Raw genomic sequence first — 22,232 nt, forward strand, 5'->3', positions numbered from 1 at the left:
AATTTTGAGGAAAAAACCAGACATGAAAAGATAGCAAATGTTAAAGTAACAAAAGTTGTACAGCAAGAACAAGAAATGCTGGCTCTTCCAGGCAAGGAGACTGGGGCAACCATGTTTTACAGTGAAATAATGAAATCTAGACCCAATTATTTCTTTAACAGATGAAGAATGAGCTGTTTATATTAAAGTTGAGCAATAAGCCAGAAACATGACAGTCTAATTTTAAATATGAGGATGTTCTCTACATATTAGGTAGATACAACTAAGAAATAGTAGAACACAGCTGCACTGTAAGAAAAATGGTCTCAAGTTTAACAATCTCTGTCTAGTTATGTCATTATTTTTTATCTTTTTTTTTTAACATCTAAAATTGTCAAATAAGGCACAATTCTGGAATTCTAAAGCATAAATGAGTATGTCAATTTAATGAAAATGCAATTCAAGATCATATGCAGGATATACATTTATTAACAGCGAAAGACCATTTATCCAAAGTGAATGTTACAAAATACAAAGAATATCTGCACAGTCTGGTGAGCTCATTATTTTAGGCATTATCTCAACCTGTGTAGGGTTCTCTCTCACCTATTTTGACCTTTTCTCCCTCTCTTATCTCCAATAAAATTTTTTACTTACAAATTAAGACAAATGGAAATATTTAATGCCTAACCTTTTAGCAATAGCTTCTAGGGGAAAACATGAAAAGTTATCTGCTCTCAAGTCCTAGGTAATTTTAAAACAATTTAGCTTTAAAATATAAAACAGACATTATAGCAGCTATTAACATAAGTCAAATAAGCAAGTTTGGTAAGGTTCATAGGTACTATAGTAATAACCAGAAGTACAACTCTTTCACAGTATCAATCTTTAATATGCATGCAGAGAGAGAGTTGTAATATGTAAGGCTTGACTTGAGTACCAAAATGAGGTTTCCCCTCTTCCTGTACAATCCAGAAAACAAATATAGAACTGGAATAGACATAAAATGTAACTTATTATTTCAGTTTCCCTGAAGTCAGACTAGCTGGATAAGAATTCTTCATTCTGGAATTAAAAGTTGGAGATATATGTCACATAATTTACATGTGTAGCAATATACCTGTCCCGCGACTTACGTGGTCATTTTTTTAATGCAAGTTTTTTATATACAGTAAATATCCCCCTGTTTGCGCAGGCTTTTTATATGTGGTTTCCATTTACGTAGTCTCATTTTATGTGGTTCTTTTTCATTTCCATTATTGGTGATTACTCTTTTTTAAAAAAAAATAGCTTAACTCAGCAACATACAAAAAACTAATACTAACACAATTATTAATGATCTTCCCGTTTATTGTATGGCAAATAAAAAAGCATGGGTGACTACTGATGTTTTTCAAGATTGGTTTTACAAATGTTTTTGCTGTAGGCTGAAAATTATATGAAGGAAAAATGTCTTCCTTTTAAAATACTTTTAGATAACACACTTGGTCATCCATACAATTTAGAACATCCAAATACAAAAGTTGTATATTTGCCACCAAATACAACTTCCTTGATCCAACCTTTAGATGAAGGCATTATTTCCACCTTTAAGATTAACCTACATTAAACGGTTTAATTAATATTTTTAATAAATTTGAAGATAATGAATCACTTTACAGTTACAGAAGCCTGGAATAAACGCACAATTTTAAGTTGTATCAAGAATATTGCGTTAGCTTTGAGTGATATAAAGCCATCAACTTTAAGTGCTTGCTGGAAAACAATATGGCCAGAAGTGGTTGTACCAGGGAATATGGTTCCAACAACTGAAGTGAGATTAACTGCCATTATTAACTTACTAAATAAATTTCAAGAAGGCTCAGACAATTAGAATACAAATGATATTAACAAATCACTGGTTGATCACGAATTAACTGATAATGAATTAATTCACTTAATACCTGAGTCCAAACCTGCCAATGAATACAGTAGTGACCTTGAACCAGTTTCGTTCACTGCAGAATATATTAAAAAGCTCTTCGATTGGCCACAAAACTGGAAACTGCAATTCTAGATATTGATCCAAACATCCGACAAACAAAAAGATTTTTTTAAATGTTGCTGTGAATATTGAAGAATTTATGAAAACTTAGCAACTTAGATGGGGTTAGAAAAGACCATCTAAAAACATTAACATAAATAACAAAACCGTAGTAGTACTTCCAAATATTTGAGCAATGAAGATAGTGACTTTGCGTCAATTAAAAAGAGGTTGATTGCTTTAGATGACAGTACAGATACCAACAGCAAAAATTTATTTTGGTTTTTCTGAATTTTCATTAGCATTTTTTTGTGAAAATGTAAAATATGTTTATGACTTATACTGGCCTATTTTTTTTGCACTGGAGGACTCTTTATGTGGTTCTCTTCCACGTAAAAAAGAAGAAGATGCGTGGAATGGATGATCCACGTAAATCGAGGGATGGGTGTACAGCAGATGTCATCATAGGGAAATGCCCATATAATACTCCCTAATTGGACATTACAGTTTTACACTGAAGTATCAGACAGGTAAGAAATTTTAAAAGCATCCCAACCAAATTCTTTTCTTATAGGTATTTTGGTCAACTATTAACAAATTTAAAAGATACTTAAGATAATTCTTTATATTTTATTCAAGGAAGAATCTGAAGGTTGACTTAACTGTTAACTGGCTCTGTGAAGCCTTACTGGGCATATGTTAAGTTGGGATCTAAAGGTAAAATACCTTTTAAAAGCTGACTTAGTGATGAAGAAGTCACATAGATTTCCATTACTCAATACTTTATCTGCAAACTGCTTTCTCTCACTACATGCAAAGCAATTACTATGCTCTGGTCTTAAGCTATTATCTTTAAAGGTACATCTGTCCAAAGGCATACAGAACCTTAACGTTCTGGTACATAAATTCGGCACTATTAACCCCTACTTGAAAGAGCTCAGTTTTTCATTTAAAATTAATCACAATGTTACTTGTCTGTGCAGGAATACTCTCTAATTATATAAAACTTTTAAAATTTTTAGATGTAGGCAACAGAGATAGGAACTGAAATTCTAGAAAATATTTATCTAATAATTATGTAAGTTCTAGATACTAAGGAAATGTGTTCTAAACTTACCCAATTTGAATAGAGTATGAATATATATTCTATAATTACTTCACAGAGATCCTGAAAACCTTTAAAATCTGCCCTATTCTTGCACAGGAATAAGACTAAAAGAACATTAGACCCAACAGCAGTTAACATTGGCAAATTGTGGAAACCTGGCCTAATGCTGGGCTTTGTAATAAATAGTGTATTATTTCTCTAACTCTAGATCACCGCTCTTCTTTGAACTGCCTAATTATATAGAATTGTGACTTATGGTACAGGATTCAACATAATTCCCAAAAAAGATATTTTACAGATAAATCCAAACTTTATTTAAAACTACATTTTAAATTCAATGTTACCAAACATCACAATGGGGAAAAAAAATCGAGACCAAAAAAAGAAAAGAAAAATAACTCCACAGTGTAACAAGGCTTGAATCTGTTCAGAATTTAGTTTCTGATGTTTTAAACTGCCATGGGCAGGAATTAGCATACCTATCAAAAATGCCGTGTCAAACTAATTTACATTTTTATACAGATCAAAACGGATGTTTATTTAGAACCATTTTCAGATATGCACTGACTATGTGAAGAGAGAGTTAGATGAGCCTCTGAAGACAGCTCATGTGCTTTGGGCTCCCACTGTTTCTGAAAAACAAAATAATAATTAATGCCTTATAAATTACTTACCAGAATTTACTTTAATATTGTTGACTTCCATTAGTACTTTCACTTGTAATATAAAGTTATTACAGAAGAAATACTAATTTAGTTTCCTGCAATAATTCCCAGATAACACACCAGAGTTTAAAAAGAATAGGTGTGAGTTTGTTTTAAGACGGCGGACTGAGCAGATACTTCCTCTCGAAAATACCCCACTAGAAAAAAAAAAAGAACTATAAAAATGAAGAAATCCAGACCAACAAAAGAGTGGTTCTGAGAGAACAGAGAGGCGATATTAACAAATTCCCAAACTGCTGAAAGCAGAGGGAGGCACAGTGAGAGTGGAGGAAGCTGTAGCCTAGACACACTTTGAGATGGGTCCGCTGAGATTCTAACAAGCAGAACTGAGCTGAAGACTGGAAAATTAATTGAAGGTTTGATATTTGGTGCACCCGTCTCTTTGCTCCATTTCCAGGAAAAAACAAAATAATTTTAATCAATTAATGAATTGATAGAAAATAACAAAAAGAAAATCTTTTGACTTGGATGCAAGAAATAATCTCCTCTGAGTGGCGCAGGGGTTGTGCTATTAGACTCACAAAAAAGAAATCTGGGACTATCCCCTGGCTCTGTAATCAATCATTTATATAGAATCTTCAGAAAAATATAAATTTAATGATTATAATTACAAAAATAAAATGTGTGTTTAGTTTAATAATCTTATTAATGTTAAGACTATGACTAAAACTGAACAGAGGGAAGAGGAAGAGGGAAGGAACAGTTGGGAAAGACCCAAATGACAAAGGTAACAAATGAAAACAAAAAACATGAACACTTAAGGAGAGATAGGTCTAAATACCCACTTTTCATTTTGGAGAGAAGAAACATTATCCGAATTTTTAAGATTAAGAAAAATTATAAGTATAATTTTGAGCTATAGAGGATCTCCTCCAAAAGGAAAACCAATAATTAAAAGCAATGGGTTTTTACCAATTATTAGTAACTATTTTGTACCTTCCTTTCTTAAACCATGTGCATCTATTACTTTGCTAGACCTGAAGATTTTAAAAATAGAAAAAATCTGAAAATATCATTTTATAAATTAGGAAGCTGTACTACAGTTTTTAGGAAATTATGTCTCATTTTCAATATTTGGCTTAAATCCTCCAGGTACTACTAATGCATTTAAAAAACAAAAAATAATAGTATTATGATTAATTTTTCAATACAGTATGGTTAAAATTGATAACTTATACCAGGTTCTTTTAGTGTTTGAGAATTCCCAGCTAATTCTTCAGTCTGCATTTCACATAATATTTCACCAGATAAATGGTTTTTCTGTTCTTCTTCTACCATTTTCTTCCTTAGATCTGCCTTTGAAATGACAAAAAAATACAAAATCATTTTCATCTTAACAGTATTTATAATACAAAGGTAAGTTTAACTAAAGAGAGCCAAGTACCTCTGAATATATTGTCAGTTTAAGTGGTAAATCTTCAACTTTCACAAAGTCTTCCTCATCAGATTTTTGACTTATGTTACCAGATTCTGCTTCCTGTAAGATAAACACATTATATTTAATGAAGGCAAGCTAGTCTATCTCTGGATCTAAACCAGGTGTGGGGCATATTGTTGTGTTTTGTTTCATTTTATATAACAAAGAGCCAGTTTATACAGGTTAAAGGAAGAAATAATAGTAGTTATGCTGAGGGCTAAAATAATTAGAACAACAACTCTTGTTTCTTGATATGTTTACAGAATACAACAGAGCTGTATCCAGCAGACTGTAAGTAAACGTTTACAGACTTTCAATATCAACTCTGTGGAGGTTCAAATAGAAAGATGAGGTATGAAATTAAAACTCACTTTTGTAATCACCACACACTGTACTTTTCCGAAACTTGATTTCCTTTATTCTCCTTGTTTTTCTTTCTAATTTTTAATCGTATCATCATTCTACCAATTATCTGAGGGGAACCTTTAGGTTTTCCTTTTTCTCACAACATTTTCCACCCATCTCTCTCTCATCTGAATCATATTTTGTATTTATATGATAATGGAGCCTCTTAACATTGCTTCCTTGACAATATATCTTACACACTCATCAGATTCATATTCAAAAACCAAGACTTTGAACATTTCACTTTCTGGTGCAAAAACCTTCAGTAGCATCCCCTGTCTAAAACTCAAATCCAAGATTCTCTATAATCTATTTTCAATTCAGTGCTTCCTATTTCAACTCTATACACTCATCAAATGATAAGAATAAATCTTAACAGGTAACTTGCAGAGTTTTAAATGCATATTTTACTGGTAGTGAAGCAAACAGAACAGAGTTAAGAGTTATTCTTTCTACTAATGTTTTTAAAACATTATCAGCCCCCTTTCTGAGAAATTATGAAATCATAATATACCTTTAGGAAGAAAATCTGTATTAAAGAAATGTGAAACACATTGCCTCAGACCTAAAAGTACACTGTTATAAATCCCTTCATTTTTTTCTGATAAGACAAAATACATTAAACATATACAACCCAAGGATCCAAAAAATAAACTACTTGCTATAAAATTAAATTGATACAAAGGTCCAGAGTAAAACTAAACTTACCTACTTACATCATAAGTACAATTTGCTAGCATATTTCTTTGTTATTCACTATATAGAGATCTCTACTGCTGTCAAATTGTTTCATTTCCTATTCCAAATGTAAACTTACATTTATAATAGGTTTATCAAAGATTTACACAGTATTCTAAATAGTTGAGAAGTCATGAATGAGTAAGTTAAGAGACTAACGATTCGAGAATCATTATGCCTTCAGAGCTGAACTTTAAATGAACTCTCTCAAGGTTGCCACCTAAAAGTCATCTCTTTGGTTCTCAAAATTATAAAAAGGATAGCTTTTAGGTTTTGCGATGGTCGTCTTAATTTATTATCACCTTTCAAGTTTAAAATAAGTTCGAATAAGAAATAAAAATATTCCAACGGTTTCTAAACCTAAACACAAAGTGAGGTTGTGTTTACATGCTGAAAATATAACCTGAAAATAAAGAAATGCAAACAGAAATCAATGCAGAAATACTTAGAAATAAAAATGATACATACATAGTCATTTACTAACACTGGAGATTCAGTATCAGGACTTCCAGCCAGAGAGCTTTCAGGAGTTTCCTGAGCAGATTTAACTTCTTTGACTTTAGGCACCAAGGTTTCAATTTCAGTTAAAGGTAAAGGCAAAGTGTTAGGCTGTTCAGATGAATCAATGGTAGTAAGCAAGTCCTTTTGGACAGTACTGTTTAGAGGTTGCTCATTTTCCAAGATATTGAGGTAACACGGTTTCACAGGAGTGCTATCTTGGTTATCTGTCATCAAAAGAAAGTCTTAACATTAGTGTAATGCAATAACTGTTAAATTTTACTATTATTCCAAATAAAGACAATGTGTATGAATCTAGAGTAACCAAGACATCTAGAATAACTAGAGTAACTAAGACCCAAAAGAAGAGGCAACTACAAATTTTCCTTATCAACAGTTCTCAAATTTAGCATATTCATCTAGAGATTTTTTAAAAATTAAATTCCTGAAATCCGCCCAATTTCTAATGAAGCAAGATTTTTAGGAGTAAGGCCCATGAATGGGTATTTAAAACAAAACAAAAAACACACATTTGTATCTAAAGATGTCTTCTTCGCAGAATTTTTCTGTGCATTTAAGTATGTCAACTTTTAATGGTGTTTGCAGAAACAAAGCCCTCTTGTTTTCTACAATGTTTTTAGGGGGAGAAAAAGGACATATGTTAGGTCCAAAATACTGTCAAACTTCCATTAGCTAACGACTTAAATTTTTTTAGTTTTTAAGCACATAAAAGGTACTTTACATAATCTTAAAATTAAATACTTATTTAGATTTCTTACCTTTATTAGTAGGGGGTTCTTGTTCTGATGGGACAGTTTTGCTTTCTGCTGATTTTTCAAAGTCCTGTTGTAGAGCCTAGAAGAATAAAGAAATGTCTTAATAACAGGACCTAAAATATACCATGCCACTATACAGGAGATGCCTACTAGTATGTGGCTTTTGTCCAATATGAGACCATCACACAAAAGAATTTAAAAATACCTTCTAAAAGTGTTTCAAAGAGGCTACAGTTGCAATTTCAAGATGACTGAATAAAAAGGTTTCTTCTTCTTAACCTCAAAATAATACGGAGAATTGGAATATTATAGATTCCACTATTTTTTATTTTCAGCAGGTCTAAAAGCCAAACCTAGAATAGGGCAGGAAAGGGGAGTGCTCTAGAAAAGGACAAAACCAACAAATTGGTTCATGGAGAAAATTTCACTGAAAGGTTTATACAGCTTTTGGCAGGCATAGCAAAGACTTGGGTATATGTTCAAAGAAAATTAAGTGAATAAAAAATTGAGACAATTATTAAACTCAGGTGAAAAAATGTATAACACTAACGATAAACAGTAATATTGGTCAGTAATATTTACATATCTGGTTAAATCTAAACGTTTGATTACATATAGAATTAACCAAAAGTTATAATTAAATGAGGAGTCATGAATGACCTAAAAATCTTACCTACTATAATAGGAAATTGATAGATAACATCTAATATACAAATGAATAAATATATGCACAGATACATATTATTCAGAAATACAGAGGTAAATAAAAAAAAAAAAAAAACAACATACAAAGCAATGCCTCTGAGGCAGGATGAAGCAGAGGTAGAAAAGGGAATGATTTTATTCTGTTGCATATTATTTCCATGTAAGGCTAGGAAAAATATAAATTAAAAATCCAGATAGTCTGAAGGACTTGCTACAAAAAAAGATTACAGTGCTTTCAATTTAAACACTGCTAAATACAAAATTAAACTAGTGTTTCAGATTTCAATAAAAATATGCAAAAGGTTTGTATTCATGAAAATGAGAATAGGGAGCTGTAAATTTTTACATCTTTAAAAAGGATCTGCTTTTAGTAGTTAAAAGAAAATTGGTGGAAGGTGTGTTAGTCTACACTGGAATACCTGATCATCGTGTTCATTTTCTTCCGTAGTTTCAGTGTTAGCCTGAAGTGAAGTCTGGACATCTACCGGTCCCTCTTCAAATTCTTCTATTTCTTCATCTTCATTCTCATCTTCTCCACTTCCATAATTATTCAAAGCCTGAGTTTCCGCTTTCGACAAATCTAAGTTGATTAACACAATTTTTAGTAATTTTTCAGCAGTTAATAATAGCTACAATTTATTGAATTACTGTATTGTTCAAGCGCTTTACATGCAACATCTGAAATCTTCAAAACAGTAAATACTAGAAAAAACTGTGGTGCAGAAAGGACAAATAATTTAGTCAGGGTCACACTGGAATTCAAATTCAGAGTTGTCTGACATCTAATTTTACATTCATTATACTCCAACAAACTTTCAATAAAAGACCTATTAAGGACCTATGTATAAACCTAGCATGGAGCCTTTAAACTTACTAATGGACACTGGACATTCTTCACTTTCTTCATCTTCCTCTTGATCAGAAACATCAGATTTCACATATTTGGGACCATCACCATCATATTCCTCAGATGTTTGAGTCTGCTTAACTGTTTCAGTCTCATCTTTGTCCTAGCCACAAATAAATGAGTAACTAAAGTACACTTAAAAAAAGTATACAGTAATTCTACCACAAAAATTAATAACCATCATTACCCAATTAAAAAAAAGAATCATTTTTGACAATTTAGTTTTGTTTTTAAGAGAAAGGTCATTTGATGATATACTTTAAAGTAAGATCTGTTAAAATCATTTAATCTTCCATTTCAAAACCATTATTTTTAGGCACAAATTAACTAGCACGTACTTTGTCTTTGCAATCAATTTCTCTATCAGGTGAGCTATGATCTCCTTCAAGAATCCTTTTGGCCTATAAGCAAATCAATTAAGCAGAATTTAGGGGTAAACTTTCAGCATTACACTTAGGTATTCAGAAAGCTTTAACAAACAATGCTTTTTTTAACCATTATCCAAATAGCTGAATGCTTTCTTAGAAATGTCAATTAAACTCTTTTATTTAAATCTTTTAAATTCACAAAACCAAAGCCACTGACATCCCTTAGATATATAAGTGGTATCTCAAATTTACTAAGTCCAAAACAAAATTCTTTATTTCCTTCCTTCCAAAATGCCATCCTCCTTTAGTCTTCCCAATCTCAATTAACGGCCCTTCATTCTCCCAAATGCACAAATCAGAAAACTAGGAACCATCTTGTGCTTTATTTTTATTATCCACATCTAAATCACTAGAACACCTTATTGATTCAATCATCAAAGTGTATCTGTTGCGGCTCACTCATAGATGAGACACATCATTTCCTACCTGGACTACTGCAACAGCCTTAAAACTGATTTCTCTGCTTCTACCTCTACTCTCCTACAATTCCTGTTCAATACGGTATCCAGATAATAATTTTAAATTGTACATGAGATTACATCATTCCTCTATTTCAAACTTTCCCATGGGTTTCCATCCTGCTTAGAATAAAATAAAACAGTAGATCTTTACCATGGTTTCCAAGGCCCGTAACTTGGCTTCACCTACCTCTGTGACTTCATCTCTTATACCTGCACCTCATTTAATGTGTTCCTGCCTCCCTAGACTTCTCTCTTCTCCAAACTGCTCAATCCTGCCTTAGCGTCTTCATACTTACAATCCTCTCCTCCTGAAATGCTCTTCTTCTTCATCTTCATTATAAACTCCTAGTCTTTCATGCCTTAGCTCATATTTCACCCCTTTAAAGAACCTAGTGAGAGTGCCTATATAAAGTAGCCCTTCTATTATCCTGTTTTATTTTCTTCAAGCTGTAAGCAATGACTGACATAATCTGAAACTTAAATTTATGTCTAGAATAAACACATTATAAAAAGTGCAAAAGAGATGGCTTGACTTTACTCCAGATTTAAGGAAGGGTTATGTCTTGTTCTGGATTTTGATTCACTTTCCCTTTCATCATTAGAATCAAGAAAAAGGTTCATGTCTAGGGAAAAAGCCTTCTGGTATGGCTCAAATTGAGGGGAAAAAAAAAACATTCAATTTCACATGTGACTGAGACTAATTTAACAGAGTATATAAGTGGCTAGAGGGATGTGCAACCGAAATCCCACTGGTAAAAAAGCATGTGTGTTGGCTGAGGTGATATACATATTACGGGTTGGCTGGCAATAGATGTGGCAGTCAGCTGGTCAAGAACCAGATCCCTGTCATCCTCTCTTCTCTGGAACTCTGAATAAGGACAATAATGTGAATTGGATATCTGACAATGTACATTTAGCATCAAGTCCTCTCTGCATTCCTTTTCTGCAGTTACTGCTGTTACCACTGAGATTCAGTATAATCTGATTAACAGGTATTACTGTAAAACCACTTTTCTGAGGTCAAGTATAATTTTAGTTATTAATAATAATCAAGACCTGTACTTATGTGTTAATTATAATTACTTCTAAAATCAAAATGAATGTCATTTACCTCTTTGGCATAAGACTGTATCACTCCAGCTGCTTCCATTTTCCTTTTGCATCTCTGTTTAGCAGTCATACTATTATTATCCAAATCTTGCATGAGCTTAAAGAAAGCCAACTCATTAAACAATACTTCAGATATCTCTACAAGAAGATCTTCTCCACAGTCTTTCAATTTTCTGCCAGCAAATTTTGCCAGTGAATCCTATTCAAAGATAATCAAATCACTTTAAGATTATAGTAAACTTCAACTGTGGATAGAGCCATTCAGATGATTAATAAGTTTCAATTGTAATACCTAGTGAAAAACAATTTTATTACTCTTTACTTATTGAAATACAGCATCAAGTGAGCACTTGTCTGCTATATTTGAGCTTTTTTATAAAACTGATTTTTTTTCTTTCTTCCTAAAAACATGGACTATGCTATTTAGCAAACAGGCAAATAACTATGATGTCTGGTGTCCCCCTCCCTTCCAAAAGACTACCTTCTATAGCACAATTATGAGAAGTGCAAATGCTGGATGCCTTGTGGGAAAAAAAGTCATTAAACAGGTTTCATAGGAAAAAGAGTAGAAATAATTTAAGCTCTAGCTCATAAAAAAATTTTAATACTCTGGTCAAGATTTAACATACACAACTTTTATTCTTCATGTAGGTCCCCTTGTGGAAAAAAAATCAGGAATGGGTGAAAGAAAAGCAGTCTAATTTTCTGAGACTTAGAAAGAATCTGACTTCCAAACTAACACTTTTTGAGATTTGCCCACAATTATAACAGTAGGCAAAACCGAGGAAGAACTGCATGGCTCTTGGTAAACAAAAAGTATTTAAATTATACACAATTTCTCTTTCATCTTGATTCTAAAATGGACTTATTTCTTTCTGTAGAAATAAGCTAGATAAATTTATAAAATACATTTATCTAAAAATTATTCTAAATATTTTTTAAACAATGCACAATACCACTCATGTCTTATAGTCCTTATAAATTTTATGTTAGTTCTATTAGATTAAAAAGAATCGGGACGATTTAATGACTATATATAACTTATACGTCAGTCTTAAAATAAAATGGAAAATTATAATAATGGAAATTTGCATCAAGCATAGGTTTTTAAAAAATTAACAAAGTGATAATATTGTCTCTAAAATCAATTTAAACATAGTAATAGAAAGGAAAAGTTTTGTAGGATTTTGTAATAATGACTAAAAGCACATGTATTTTCTAGTTTAGAGTAACAATACACATTACTGAACTATCTTAATGAGAAAATATATGGGTGAATTTAACTGTAAAGATGTTTATGACATGGTTAGTAAGTAAGGTATGCTTATTTAACATAGGGTTTCTCAACCCTGGCACTATTAACATCTCACTAGACGCTAGATGCATCCCTGTGTGTTGGCAAACAAAATGTCTACAGACATTGCAAAATATCTCCTGGGAATTCCCAATTCCCAGCTGAGAATCACTACTTCGAGGTTAGTGTTACAGCCTAAGAGGTCCCCACAATCAATAGCTGCTTTCTTGCTTCTAAAACTTCTCAGATTGGTAAAAAATCATTTTATAAAATATGGCAGAATATTTTCTTAAACATTTCAACCTTGAAATGTTCTTATTAGATAGGAGAAAAATCAAAACAAAATTAGAATTGGGATAGGCCTCAGGGATGATCAAATTAAATGAAGACATAGGCCCTAGTAATTTTTTAACCAGTTAAAGAAATAACCTATAAAGTATTAAAATGTCACCCTAAATAGATGCTAGAATGGATAGCTGCTTGAATAAATGGTGTAATGCCAGAAAATGGCAGAAAAGCACATCCTAACCAGATGGCACATATTGATGTCATACAAGTATAAACTCTTACCTGTAATATACTTCCAAGTTGTTTATGAAAGAACTTTACAAACTCTTTACTCTCATCATTTTGCTGGGTCAGGGTCAACACCATGCGTCTTACTGAAGTTAGAAGCTGAGAAGAACATACTTCATCCATGTGTTCCTGAGAGAAATCCTAGCTGGTTAGGATATAAACTTACCTACTGTTCAAAAATTATTGATCTACATAATATGAGGTTTTATTTTTCTTGCATAGGTACTTCTCAACTTTCAGATATACATTTAAAATTATTCATTCATTCCTAAGAATAGCCAAACTCCTGCTCTACACACATTAAGAGGTTTGCAAACTTTGACTTACCACAGCAAATAACGGCCAGTAGAAGAAACCGACTAATTCAATATTTTTCATCACTTTCTTTCTGTACTTTAAGGAGAATTACTCATTCCACAGTTTCCAAATTATCTGTCTTCCTATTTGCAGTTCAGTTCATTTCAACTGCTCTTAGGATCATACTCAAGCTTTCTCAACATTGGCACTACTGACACCTTGGGCATTGTAGGATATTTAGCAGCACTCTGGTCTACATGCTAGATGCCAGTAGTATACTCCACCCTCCCAAGTCTTGATAACTAAAAATGCATCTAGACGTTACAAAATGTTTTCAGGGTCAAAATCACCCTCAGTTGAGAACCACTGGTCTAACCTTCTTAACAAGCCACTTGGGCAAGTCTCTTCTTAATCTTCCTAAAGAAGCATGTTCAAACTACATAATAATCTTATTCATGGTTTGCTTTCTGAGGTAAGTCCATAAAACACCCATATCAAGTAACCTCAAGGTTCTAATCTCTTTTCTGCCACTAAACTCGTTTGGGCAGGTCCACTAACCTTTAGTTGGGTAAATCTGTGGGGTTTTCTTTTTTCTGTACAAATGTATAAAATCAGGTGGCCAAACCAGATGATGTCTAAGGACCTTAAATCTAAGGATTTAAGTTCATTTAAAAAAAATTCACATGTTGTCTACAGCCATGCCACCCTGAACAAGGCTGATCCCATCTGATCTCGGAAGCTAAGCAGGGTTGGGCCTGGTTAGTACTTGGATGGGAGACCACTTAGGAAGACCAGGAGCTGTATGCATAAAAAATAAAAAATAAGGGATTGTAAGCTAAGGTCCTTGCAATCTCTGAGGTCAACCAAGGTTTGCCTCACCTAATTAAAAAAAAAAAATTCTCATGTCAAGGCAGGCAATTAAAAAAAAATGTTGACAACAGATACGTGAATCACTACAAACTATGCACTATACAGTAAACAATAATTTTTAACTGCAGGGACTATTTCTTATTTATCACCTAGCACAGTGGCTAGCTCACAGGGTACTCTAATTACTTGCTGAATAAATAAACATCATAAAAGCACAAGCTGCTATAAAGAGCTGTGGTAGCACAAGAAAAGCAACAACAAATACCTCTGATAGAGGGTAAGAGAGAGTCAAGAAATCTAGCTTACGTGACTGTGTGTAATGCTGACATAAAAAGTTTCTATAATCTTACCAAAAAAGAATGAAATGAAATAAGACATAACAAAATAGTTAAAGTCAAATCATTAGTCCTACTCATTTTGTTGCTCTCAGAAATTTTCTGAAATGTTAAATTCAGTAAGGGAATCCTTATGAAAGAATATTACTTAAATCAAAAACAAAATGGTATATGCAGTAAAATTTTCTGAGGATGGTTGTATCCCCTAAGCATAAAGCTAAATTATTATTTTTTAACCTTAGAAAATAACTACATTTCAAATAAATATTACTACCAATCAACCTAATTTAACCAAAAGACATGTTTTAAGTATTTATTGAATTACTCACAAAAAACAAAATTACAGAAAGGCAACACAGTTCTCCATGTCTAAGATGGAAGCAAGCAATAACTTAAATAGTTCAAGTCAATTCACTTGAGAGAATGGTTTCAAACTCTTAAATACTTATCTATATTTAAGAATATATGCATATTCTTATAATTTATAGGAATATAATAAGTATTCTTTTTTGGGAGGAATACATATTTTACAAATAACAAGAGATAAATTCACAGAATAACTTGTGAAACATGGAAATAACTGATATTTTGTTGTAAGTACTATGATAAAGGCATGTACCAAATATTCCAAAAGTGAAGAGAAGGAATTCTGCCTGTCAGAACATGCAAAAATATTTGGGCTGTGTCTTGAAGCAGAAAACCAACAGAGGTAGGCTGGAAGAACATTCTAGGCGAAGGAATAACATGGGCAATGTGCCTTTCTAAATGTCAAGTAGGATACAAGGTATATGGGAAGGGAAGAGTTAAGAGGCTGGAACCAAGCTGTAAAGATTCTATTAGTGATGCTCTATGGGCCAGTTGTTTTCAAACTATACTTCTTAGAGCCTAAAGAGCTTGAGAAGTTTGAAAACCACAGCTAAGGTTTGAAGGTTCCATTCATTTATTAATTCAATAAGTATTTACTGAATGCCTATTACATGGAGCTACGGATCTTGGCACTGGTGATAAGACAGCGACCATAACAGATTTACATCTCTGACTTTATGGAGCTTATGTTTTAACTGGGGGAGAGAGACAAAATAAGAAAAGATTAAATTGGTTAGAAGGTGACGAGCACTACAGACATAAAGAAAAGTAGGTAAGGAGTAGGGAGAGATCTGCTCATCAAAAAGATAATGACTGAAGACTCAAAAACTAAGACTACTTGACTAAAGTAGTTCAAGGGAAAAACCATTGCAGGTATTGAAGGCAGAGCACTTCAGGCAGAAGCACCAGCAAGTGCCCAGGCCTGATGCAGCTAACAATGCCAGCAGGAGAGTGAAAAATTAGAAGGGGAAGCAAACAGACCTCAAGACAACCCCTGAGGAGCTGTTGTAGTTACACAGGAAAAGGCTAACTGATTCAATTTTTATATACAGTAATTTGAGCCTAGCCAGATGATTCTCTCTTCTTTTGGCTATAAAATAAAGTCATCGGAGAGAGCCATTTCTAGAACTGCCTTCTCAAAGATTTCTGTTCTCTCAAAACATTCCAATGAAAGCAATACTTCCACCAACGGAATAAGTATGTGTATGGAAACAGCTCTCTGTTGTCAACATCTTACACACTGACCAGTAAAAGTAGGTTGTAAGAAAGGAGCCTAATGACAACATATTTTGTAGTTTCCCATATTTTAATGAAAAGACTGTCTTTTCATTTCTAATTTTTAAAATTTACATTTTAAATTAGAATGTAAGTATGCCATCTCAAGTAAAAGTCTTGTCTTCATGTTCCATTGCTTGCACACTTCTCTGCCCTGTTCATTATTATTAAACAGTACCACTTATCAGTCTCGTATACTCACTGTTGGTAGGAATAGAAATTGTTAAACCTTTCTGAGAGACGATTTAACATAACATCTCAAAAGCCTTAAAAATATTCACACTCTTAGAGCTAGAAATTCTACGTCTAAGAATTATGTCTAAGGAAATAAAAATAGGATATATATTTAAATTTAGCTAAACCATTTAAGATTTATTTATAATAATGAAATAGAAACCAGAATAAATAGATATTTAACAATAGGAACTGATAAAATAATTAATAGAAAATTCTATTCTATTAATACTCAACCCTCACAGTTGCAATCAACATAGCTCATTACTGGCAGTACTACTTAGTCCCAACTCTGGCTCATCTTCTTTCACACTTCTAAATGTTGGGTCCCCTGGGCCCCAGTTCTAGGGCCCTTTCTTTGATCTAGTGTCATGCTTTAAGTGCATTAATAGGACGTGTTGATTTCCAAAATATATGCCAGTTGTCTACTTCTCCTCATCTCTAGTACCACACCCTTGTTTAAGCCACTACCATTTCTCATCTGATCTCATTGCATTCCTGACTCTCTATAATCAATTATCTACAAAGAAGACTGTTTCTCTCTTGCTTAAAACCTTCTTGGAAGTTTCCCCTTGAAACTTCAAACAAAGTCCAAACTCCTAAAAATGGCCTATAATGTCCTACATAACTGACCCCTGCCCTCTCCAATTTCATTTCATACAAGTTTCCTACAACCATATGGATCTTCCTCCAGTTCCTTCAACATGCCAACCTAGTGCCTAATCTTAAGGTATTTCACTCTGTCTGGAATGATCTTGGTTTAAGCTGATTCCTTATTCACATACCTGCTTCAATATTCCCTCTTCAGAAGCCTTCCCTGACCATCCAGTCTAAAAGACACCATTGTATCACCATATTTTAATTCTCTGCATGGCACATATCACTACCTGATATACATTTCCATGTTTTATATTTACTTATTTCTCTTTTTTGATCCATAGTCTCATCCTAACATTTAAGCTCCACAACAGCAAACAAAGGCCTTGACTTGTTTCACTTCTATGTCTACAAAACTTGGCCTAAAGTAGGAATTCTATGAATATTTTTGAATGAATAATGAATATTGTGTAACCATTAAAAAATATGCAACAGAGTGATCTAGAAAGATCACATACATAGATATGCATAAAGTATTACAGAAAGGTTCACAAGATGTTGATAGGGGCTATCTCTGAGTCACCAAACATGGGTTATTTATAGTTTTTTTCTTTTGTTTATGTGTATTTTCTGAATTTATTACAATGGAGTCCTTTGTATGAATTAAAAAACAAAATAAAGTTTATTTTTAAAATTTATTGCTTACCTTCAAAAAGGGAATGACTTCTTTCATAATTGCTTTAATTTGCCGGTCCAGCTGCTGAGTATCAATTCTAGGACATGGGACAGTAGAAATTTCACTTATAGGTTGTTGTGAACTATGATTTTCAACAATAGGAGTTTCTATTAAAAAAAAAAAGACATTAGCAAAAAAAGTCTATGACATTATATATATGCATTTATGCAAAATTTTAAGTATTAAATTATGACTTATGCTAAAATAATACAAAGGAACATCTATGCAGTTTTAGCACCCCTAATAATTTCAAGTGGTTGAAAGTTCAGTTATACATCAGGTGGGGCTTTTTAATTTTTTATATATGGAACTATGGTTTTTACTATTAATTCAGGAACACACGCACCTTCTAAATTTTTAACAGCAGTTGTGGCAGCAGCAGCATCTTCATCAAGAATCCTGCAGGTACATCTTACATTTGTGTTATTTTCAGCCTCAGTCTTTATACGCTCATATTCCCTCATTCTGGCTAATGCTTGATCTAAGTGAATCACAGTGTTACCTGCATAAGGAACAGAAATATTTCTAGAATCTATAAAACCAAACTTTTTCAGGTAGTCCTCAAAATTAATTAAAAAAAATTCTGAACATAGGGAAGCAAAACTAGCTTTGTGGAGTTCCAGATACTAGTTGGGTACTTGGCAAACATTACTACATTTATTTAATCCTTAAAATAATCCTATAAAGTAAGATAACACCCTCATTTTCAGAGAGCTTAAGTAACCTGTCCAAGGTTTCATAGCCAAGTTAAATGTTAGAGCAGGGATTTGAATTCAGGTCTCCTAGATTCTGAAGTTCGTATTTATTTCAATATATTATGTTGCTTCACTTAGAGTATAACAAAAATAAATCCCAAAATGTCATGCAAATTCCTTTGCATACAATCCAACCTAACACAGTTAAGGTAAAGAGAAAATCTAAGAATGAGATTTCCCAGTCTTCCTTTGTCCACTTCAAACAAAACTAGGTGAATGATTGTGAGGAAAAAAAATCAGTAAATGAAACAGGACTCAAAGTCACTTGGCAATTCAGAAAGTGGAGACAACTAAAGGGGTAACACTGGTCACAAAGTGACTTTTCTGTTTTTGGAATGAGCTCAGACTTGAAGGGAACGGGGCTTAGGGTCAACAATAACCAAAGAAAAAGAATTTTTTCTTTGCTAAAAGGTAGATACCTAAAGATGGGGTGAGGTGTGCCCTTTTCTTTGTAGTGAAAAAATGCCTTTGAAATCATCTAAATCTTGTTCCTATGTTATTAACAAACACTAGAATAACGGGACATCAGATTACCATATGAACTAAGTGCCCTTGAGGTCTGAATGATTGAATACTCTGGTGTCTTTTGATAGGCCACAGTCTGGAAAATTAATCAGGTTCCTATATATTTTCTTTTCCCTAATCTCCTTTCCAAATTTTCATTCAGGGTGTTTTTCTCTTCCTTTGAGTTATACAACCCTCTAAGCTTTTTTGGTTTTACTGATGAAAAAATGCAATGTGCCATGCCTTAGAATTACCTGGTTTCTAACTAAAGATTATTTATGCTAAGAAATTTTAGTTCTTACTTCAAATTACAAAGTTAATATTGTTATTGAAAATGTAACTTAATGGGGCATTGCTACTTCTTAATTCTCCTCATTGATTAACTGGAATACCTGAAAGGATGACCTTCTCCCTTAAAGAAATTAATATCATCTGAACTTCTATTATGTATATTAGAAAGTTCTATGTAGTTTTCACAAGAACACAGCAAGGTAATTAAGACCTCCATTTCCTTATTCTATCCAGAGTCAGAAAGGTTAGATGCTTTTGCCCAAGGACAAAGAGTTAAAAGTCAGGAGATTCTTTAATTTAGAAGGATGGATAAACTTTTAAGTCCCTGTTCTATCACAACTTGCCTTTCTAGACTTTTGTTTCCTTATCAATTCAAAGATTATATTAAGATCGTGTTCTAAGATGATAAAAATTTCTGCTTACCTAGATCATCTGTAGCAAAAGGCTCAAAATTTGAAGATACAGACAGCACGCTAGCATTATCAGCATCATTTTGCTCACTTATTTTATGTGTTTCTCTCTCAAAGTTCTTCTCAAAAGTTTCCTAAGTTATAGTTTTAAAAACAAATAAAAATCACTAATATTTCTTTTAAAAAGTTTATGACTGTATTAAAATTTTAACAATATCTGCATAAAACTATACACTTAAAATTGTGATATAACCAGTTATAAATGTTGAATACAGAATCACAGAAAACATTAAAATATTTAGTAATCTTGCAGAACACTTGTCATTAGATAAAAATACACAGAACCAGCTACTGATTAAATTCTAACTTAGAAAAGTTAATATTTTAAATTATTTCTACACCTGGAGGGAAATTCTATCTCTAAACCCTAATATAATGCCTAGTAACCTTACTATAATATCCAGTTGTTTCATATCATAAGAAAAACATGACAGCATCATTGATATTTTTTTAAAACCAACTTTATTGAAATAATTTACATACAACAATACACCCATTAAGTGTACAATTTGATGAGTTTTGAAAAATATATGCATCATGTAACCACCTGGGAAGAATACATGGTGCATCCATCATGTAAAGACCATTTCCATCAACTCAGAATTGCTACTCCAATCATATGATTTCTATCACCACAAATTTTTTTTGGCTCTAGAATTTCATATAAATGGAACCATTCAGTATATACTCTTCAGAGTCTGGCTTCTTTTGCTCGTAATATTTCTGAAATTAAGCCATGTGTTTTTTAATGGCTGAATAGTATTCCATCGTACAAATATACCAATTTGTTTATCCATTTATATGTTGATGTTCCAATTTGAAGTTAACATAACTAAAGTTGCTATGAACATTAGTGTAAAGTATTTTGTGGAGATGTTTTCATTTCTCTTGGATGAATACCTAAAAGAGAAATTGCTGGGTCACATGCCACTTTATGTTTAACTTTATAAGAAACTGCCAAACTACATTCTAAAGTGGTTGTACAATTTTACAATCTCACCAGCAGCGAGAGTTCCAATTGCTCCAATATTCACACTAACACTTACTATGAAGCTTTAATTTCAGCCTTTCTGGTGGACTCTGGTGAGGTTTTAATTTGCATACTGGCCATTTATATATCTTTTTCCATGAAGCATCTGTCCAAATCTCTTGCCCATTTTTTCACTAAATTGTTAGCCCTACAAATGACTTATAAAAGTTCTTCATATAGTCTGGATTTGTCATTTATATAGTTATTTGTCAGATATATGTACTGAAATTATTTTCTTCTAATGGTTATCTTTTGAAAAGCAGAATGTATCAATTTTTTCTTTTACAGCTAGGTATTTCTGTGTCTTAAGAAATCTTTGCTATGTCAAATCATGAAGATTTTGTTTTCTTCTAGAAGTTTTATAGTTTTAGCTTTTTCAGGACTTTAAGTAATTTCATATTAATTTTTGTATGTAGTGTGACTGGGGGACAGAGGGGGAGTCTCACTTGTATTTTGACTGAAACTCATTTCCAATTCTTTCTCCTAGCTATTGATCTTTAAACATTTTCTCTTAAATTATGAAATGAAAGGCTTGTCCCTGATTAAAGTAAATTCAGACATTAGGGAACATGTTTTAGGAAATAAACCAATTTTGTTGCTCCTTCAAGTAACACTTGCCAGTAAATGCCCTTTTACCATTTTTATAAGACCCAGAGTAGAAATAGCAATATGTTTTCTTCCTCTTCTTAAATCTCAACTACTCATCCTCCTTCACTTATAACTCCCAGATGCCTACTTTTACTTCTTTTTCCTGGGCATGACGACTCCTTTACATGCTCTGAAATGTCTATGTAAAAGCTCCAAAAATTAAGCTCAAAGGACCTTGACGTAGAAACATAGGAATGAGACTATCTGTCCAACACAGTAACAACTAGCCGTGTAGCTATTCGAATTAAATAAAATTTTAAATTCAGTTCCTCAATCCCACAAGCCATATCTCAAGAGTGCTCAACAGCCACATGAAGCTAATGGCTACTATATTAGATGATGCTGCTATAAAATATTTCCATCACTGTAGAAAGTTCTACTGGATAGCACTGATCTAGACCTATGGGTAAGAACACTAGACATTGTGCTGCTGATGATAATTAAATGGCATTAAAAAAGGGTAGAATTTAACATGAATGCTGTCGATAACATGAAGATGTGGACAATGAATTTAAGTTTTGGATAAAAAATTAAAGAACTGACTTAGTCATTTAAAAGTATAGTTATTTATGCCAAGTCCCCACAATTATGGACTGAATCTTTGTGAACAACCCTCCATCTCAAATTTATATGTTGAAACCTTAACTCCCAATGTGATAAGTATTAGGAGGTGG

General features: G+C 32.7%; 1 protein-coding gene and 1 pseudogene across 35 annotated transcripts in view; one reads left to right on the forward strand and one right to left on the reverse strand.

The window, feature by feature from the left end:
- Window positions 1–445: 445 nt before the first annotated feature.
- The window catches only part of PCM1 (pericentriolar material 1), a 79,871-nt gene continuing 58,084 nt past the window's right edge, over window positions 446–22,232 (reverse strand). For 26 of the 35 annotated variants that reach the window (XM_039839263.1, XM_039839256.1, XM_039839250.1 and 23 more), the window contains 13 exons: window positions 19,834–19,954; window positions 18,207–18,362; window positions 17,831–17,967; window positions 13,145–13,279; window positions 11,282–11,479; window positions 9,620–9,682; window positions 9,249–9,384; window positions 8,794–8,954; window positions 7,673–7,748; window positions 6,864–7,120; window positions 5,220–5,312; window positions 5,014–5,131; window positions 446–3,742 (listed from right to left, as the gene is read on the reverse strand). In XM_039839263.1, coding sequence (XP_039695197.1) covers window positions 3,717–3,742; window positions 5,014–5,131; window positions 5,220–5,312; window positions 6,864–7,120; window positions 7,673–7,748; window positions 8,794–8,954; window positions 9,249–9,384; window positions 9,620–9,682; window positions 11,282–11,479; window positions 13,145–13,279; window positions 17,831–17,967; window positions 18,207–18,362; window positions 19,834–19,954 — 1,677 coding nt within the window. In that variant the 3' untranslated portion in view covers window positions 446–3,716. The remainder of the gene's footprint in view (window positions 3,743–5,013; window positions 5,132–5,219; window positions 5,313–6,863; window positions 7,121–7,672; window positions 7,749–8,793; window positions 8,955–9,248; window positions 9,385–9,619; window positions 9,683–11,281; window positions 11,480–13,144; window positions 13,280–17,830; window positions 17,968–18,206; window positions 18,363–19,833; window positions 19,955–22,232) is intronic. The other 9 variants (XM_039839277.1, XM_039839267.1, XM_039839265.1 and 6 more) reach the window with 1 other exon arrangement.
- On the forward strand, window positions 14,136–14,254 carry LOC120583916 (uncharacterized; annotated as a pseudogene).

Source organism: Pteropus medius, unplaced genomic scaffold, assembly GCF_902729225.1.
Source record: "Pteropus medius unplaced genomic scaffold, Ma_sr-lr_union100, whole genome shotgun sequence".
NCBI lineage: Eukaryota > Metazoa > Chordata > Mammalia > Chiroptera > Pteropodidae > Pteropus > Pteropus medius.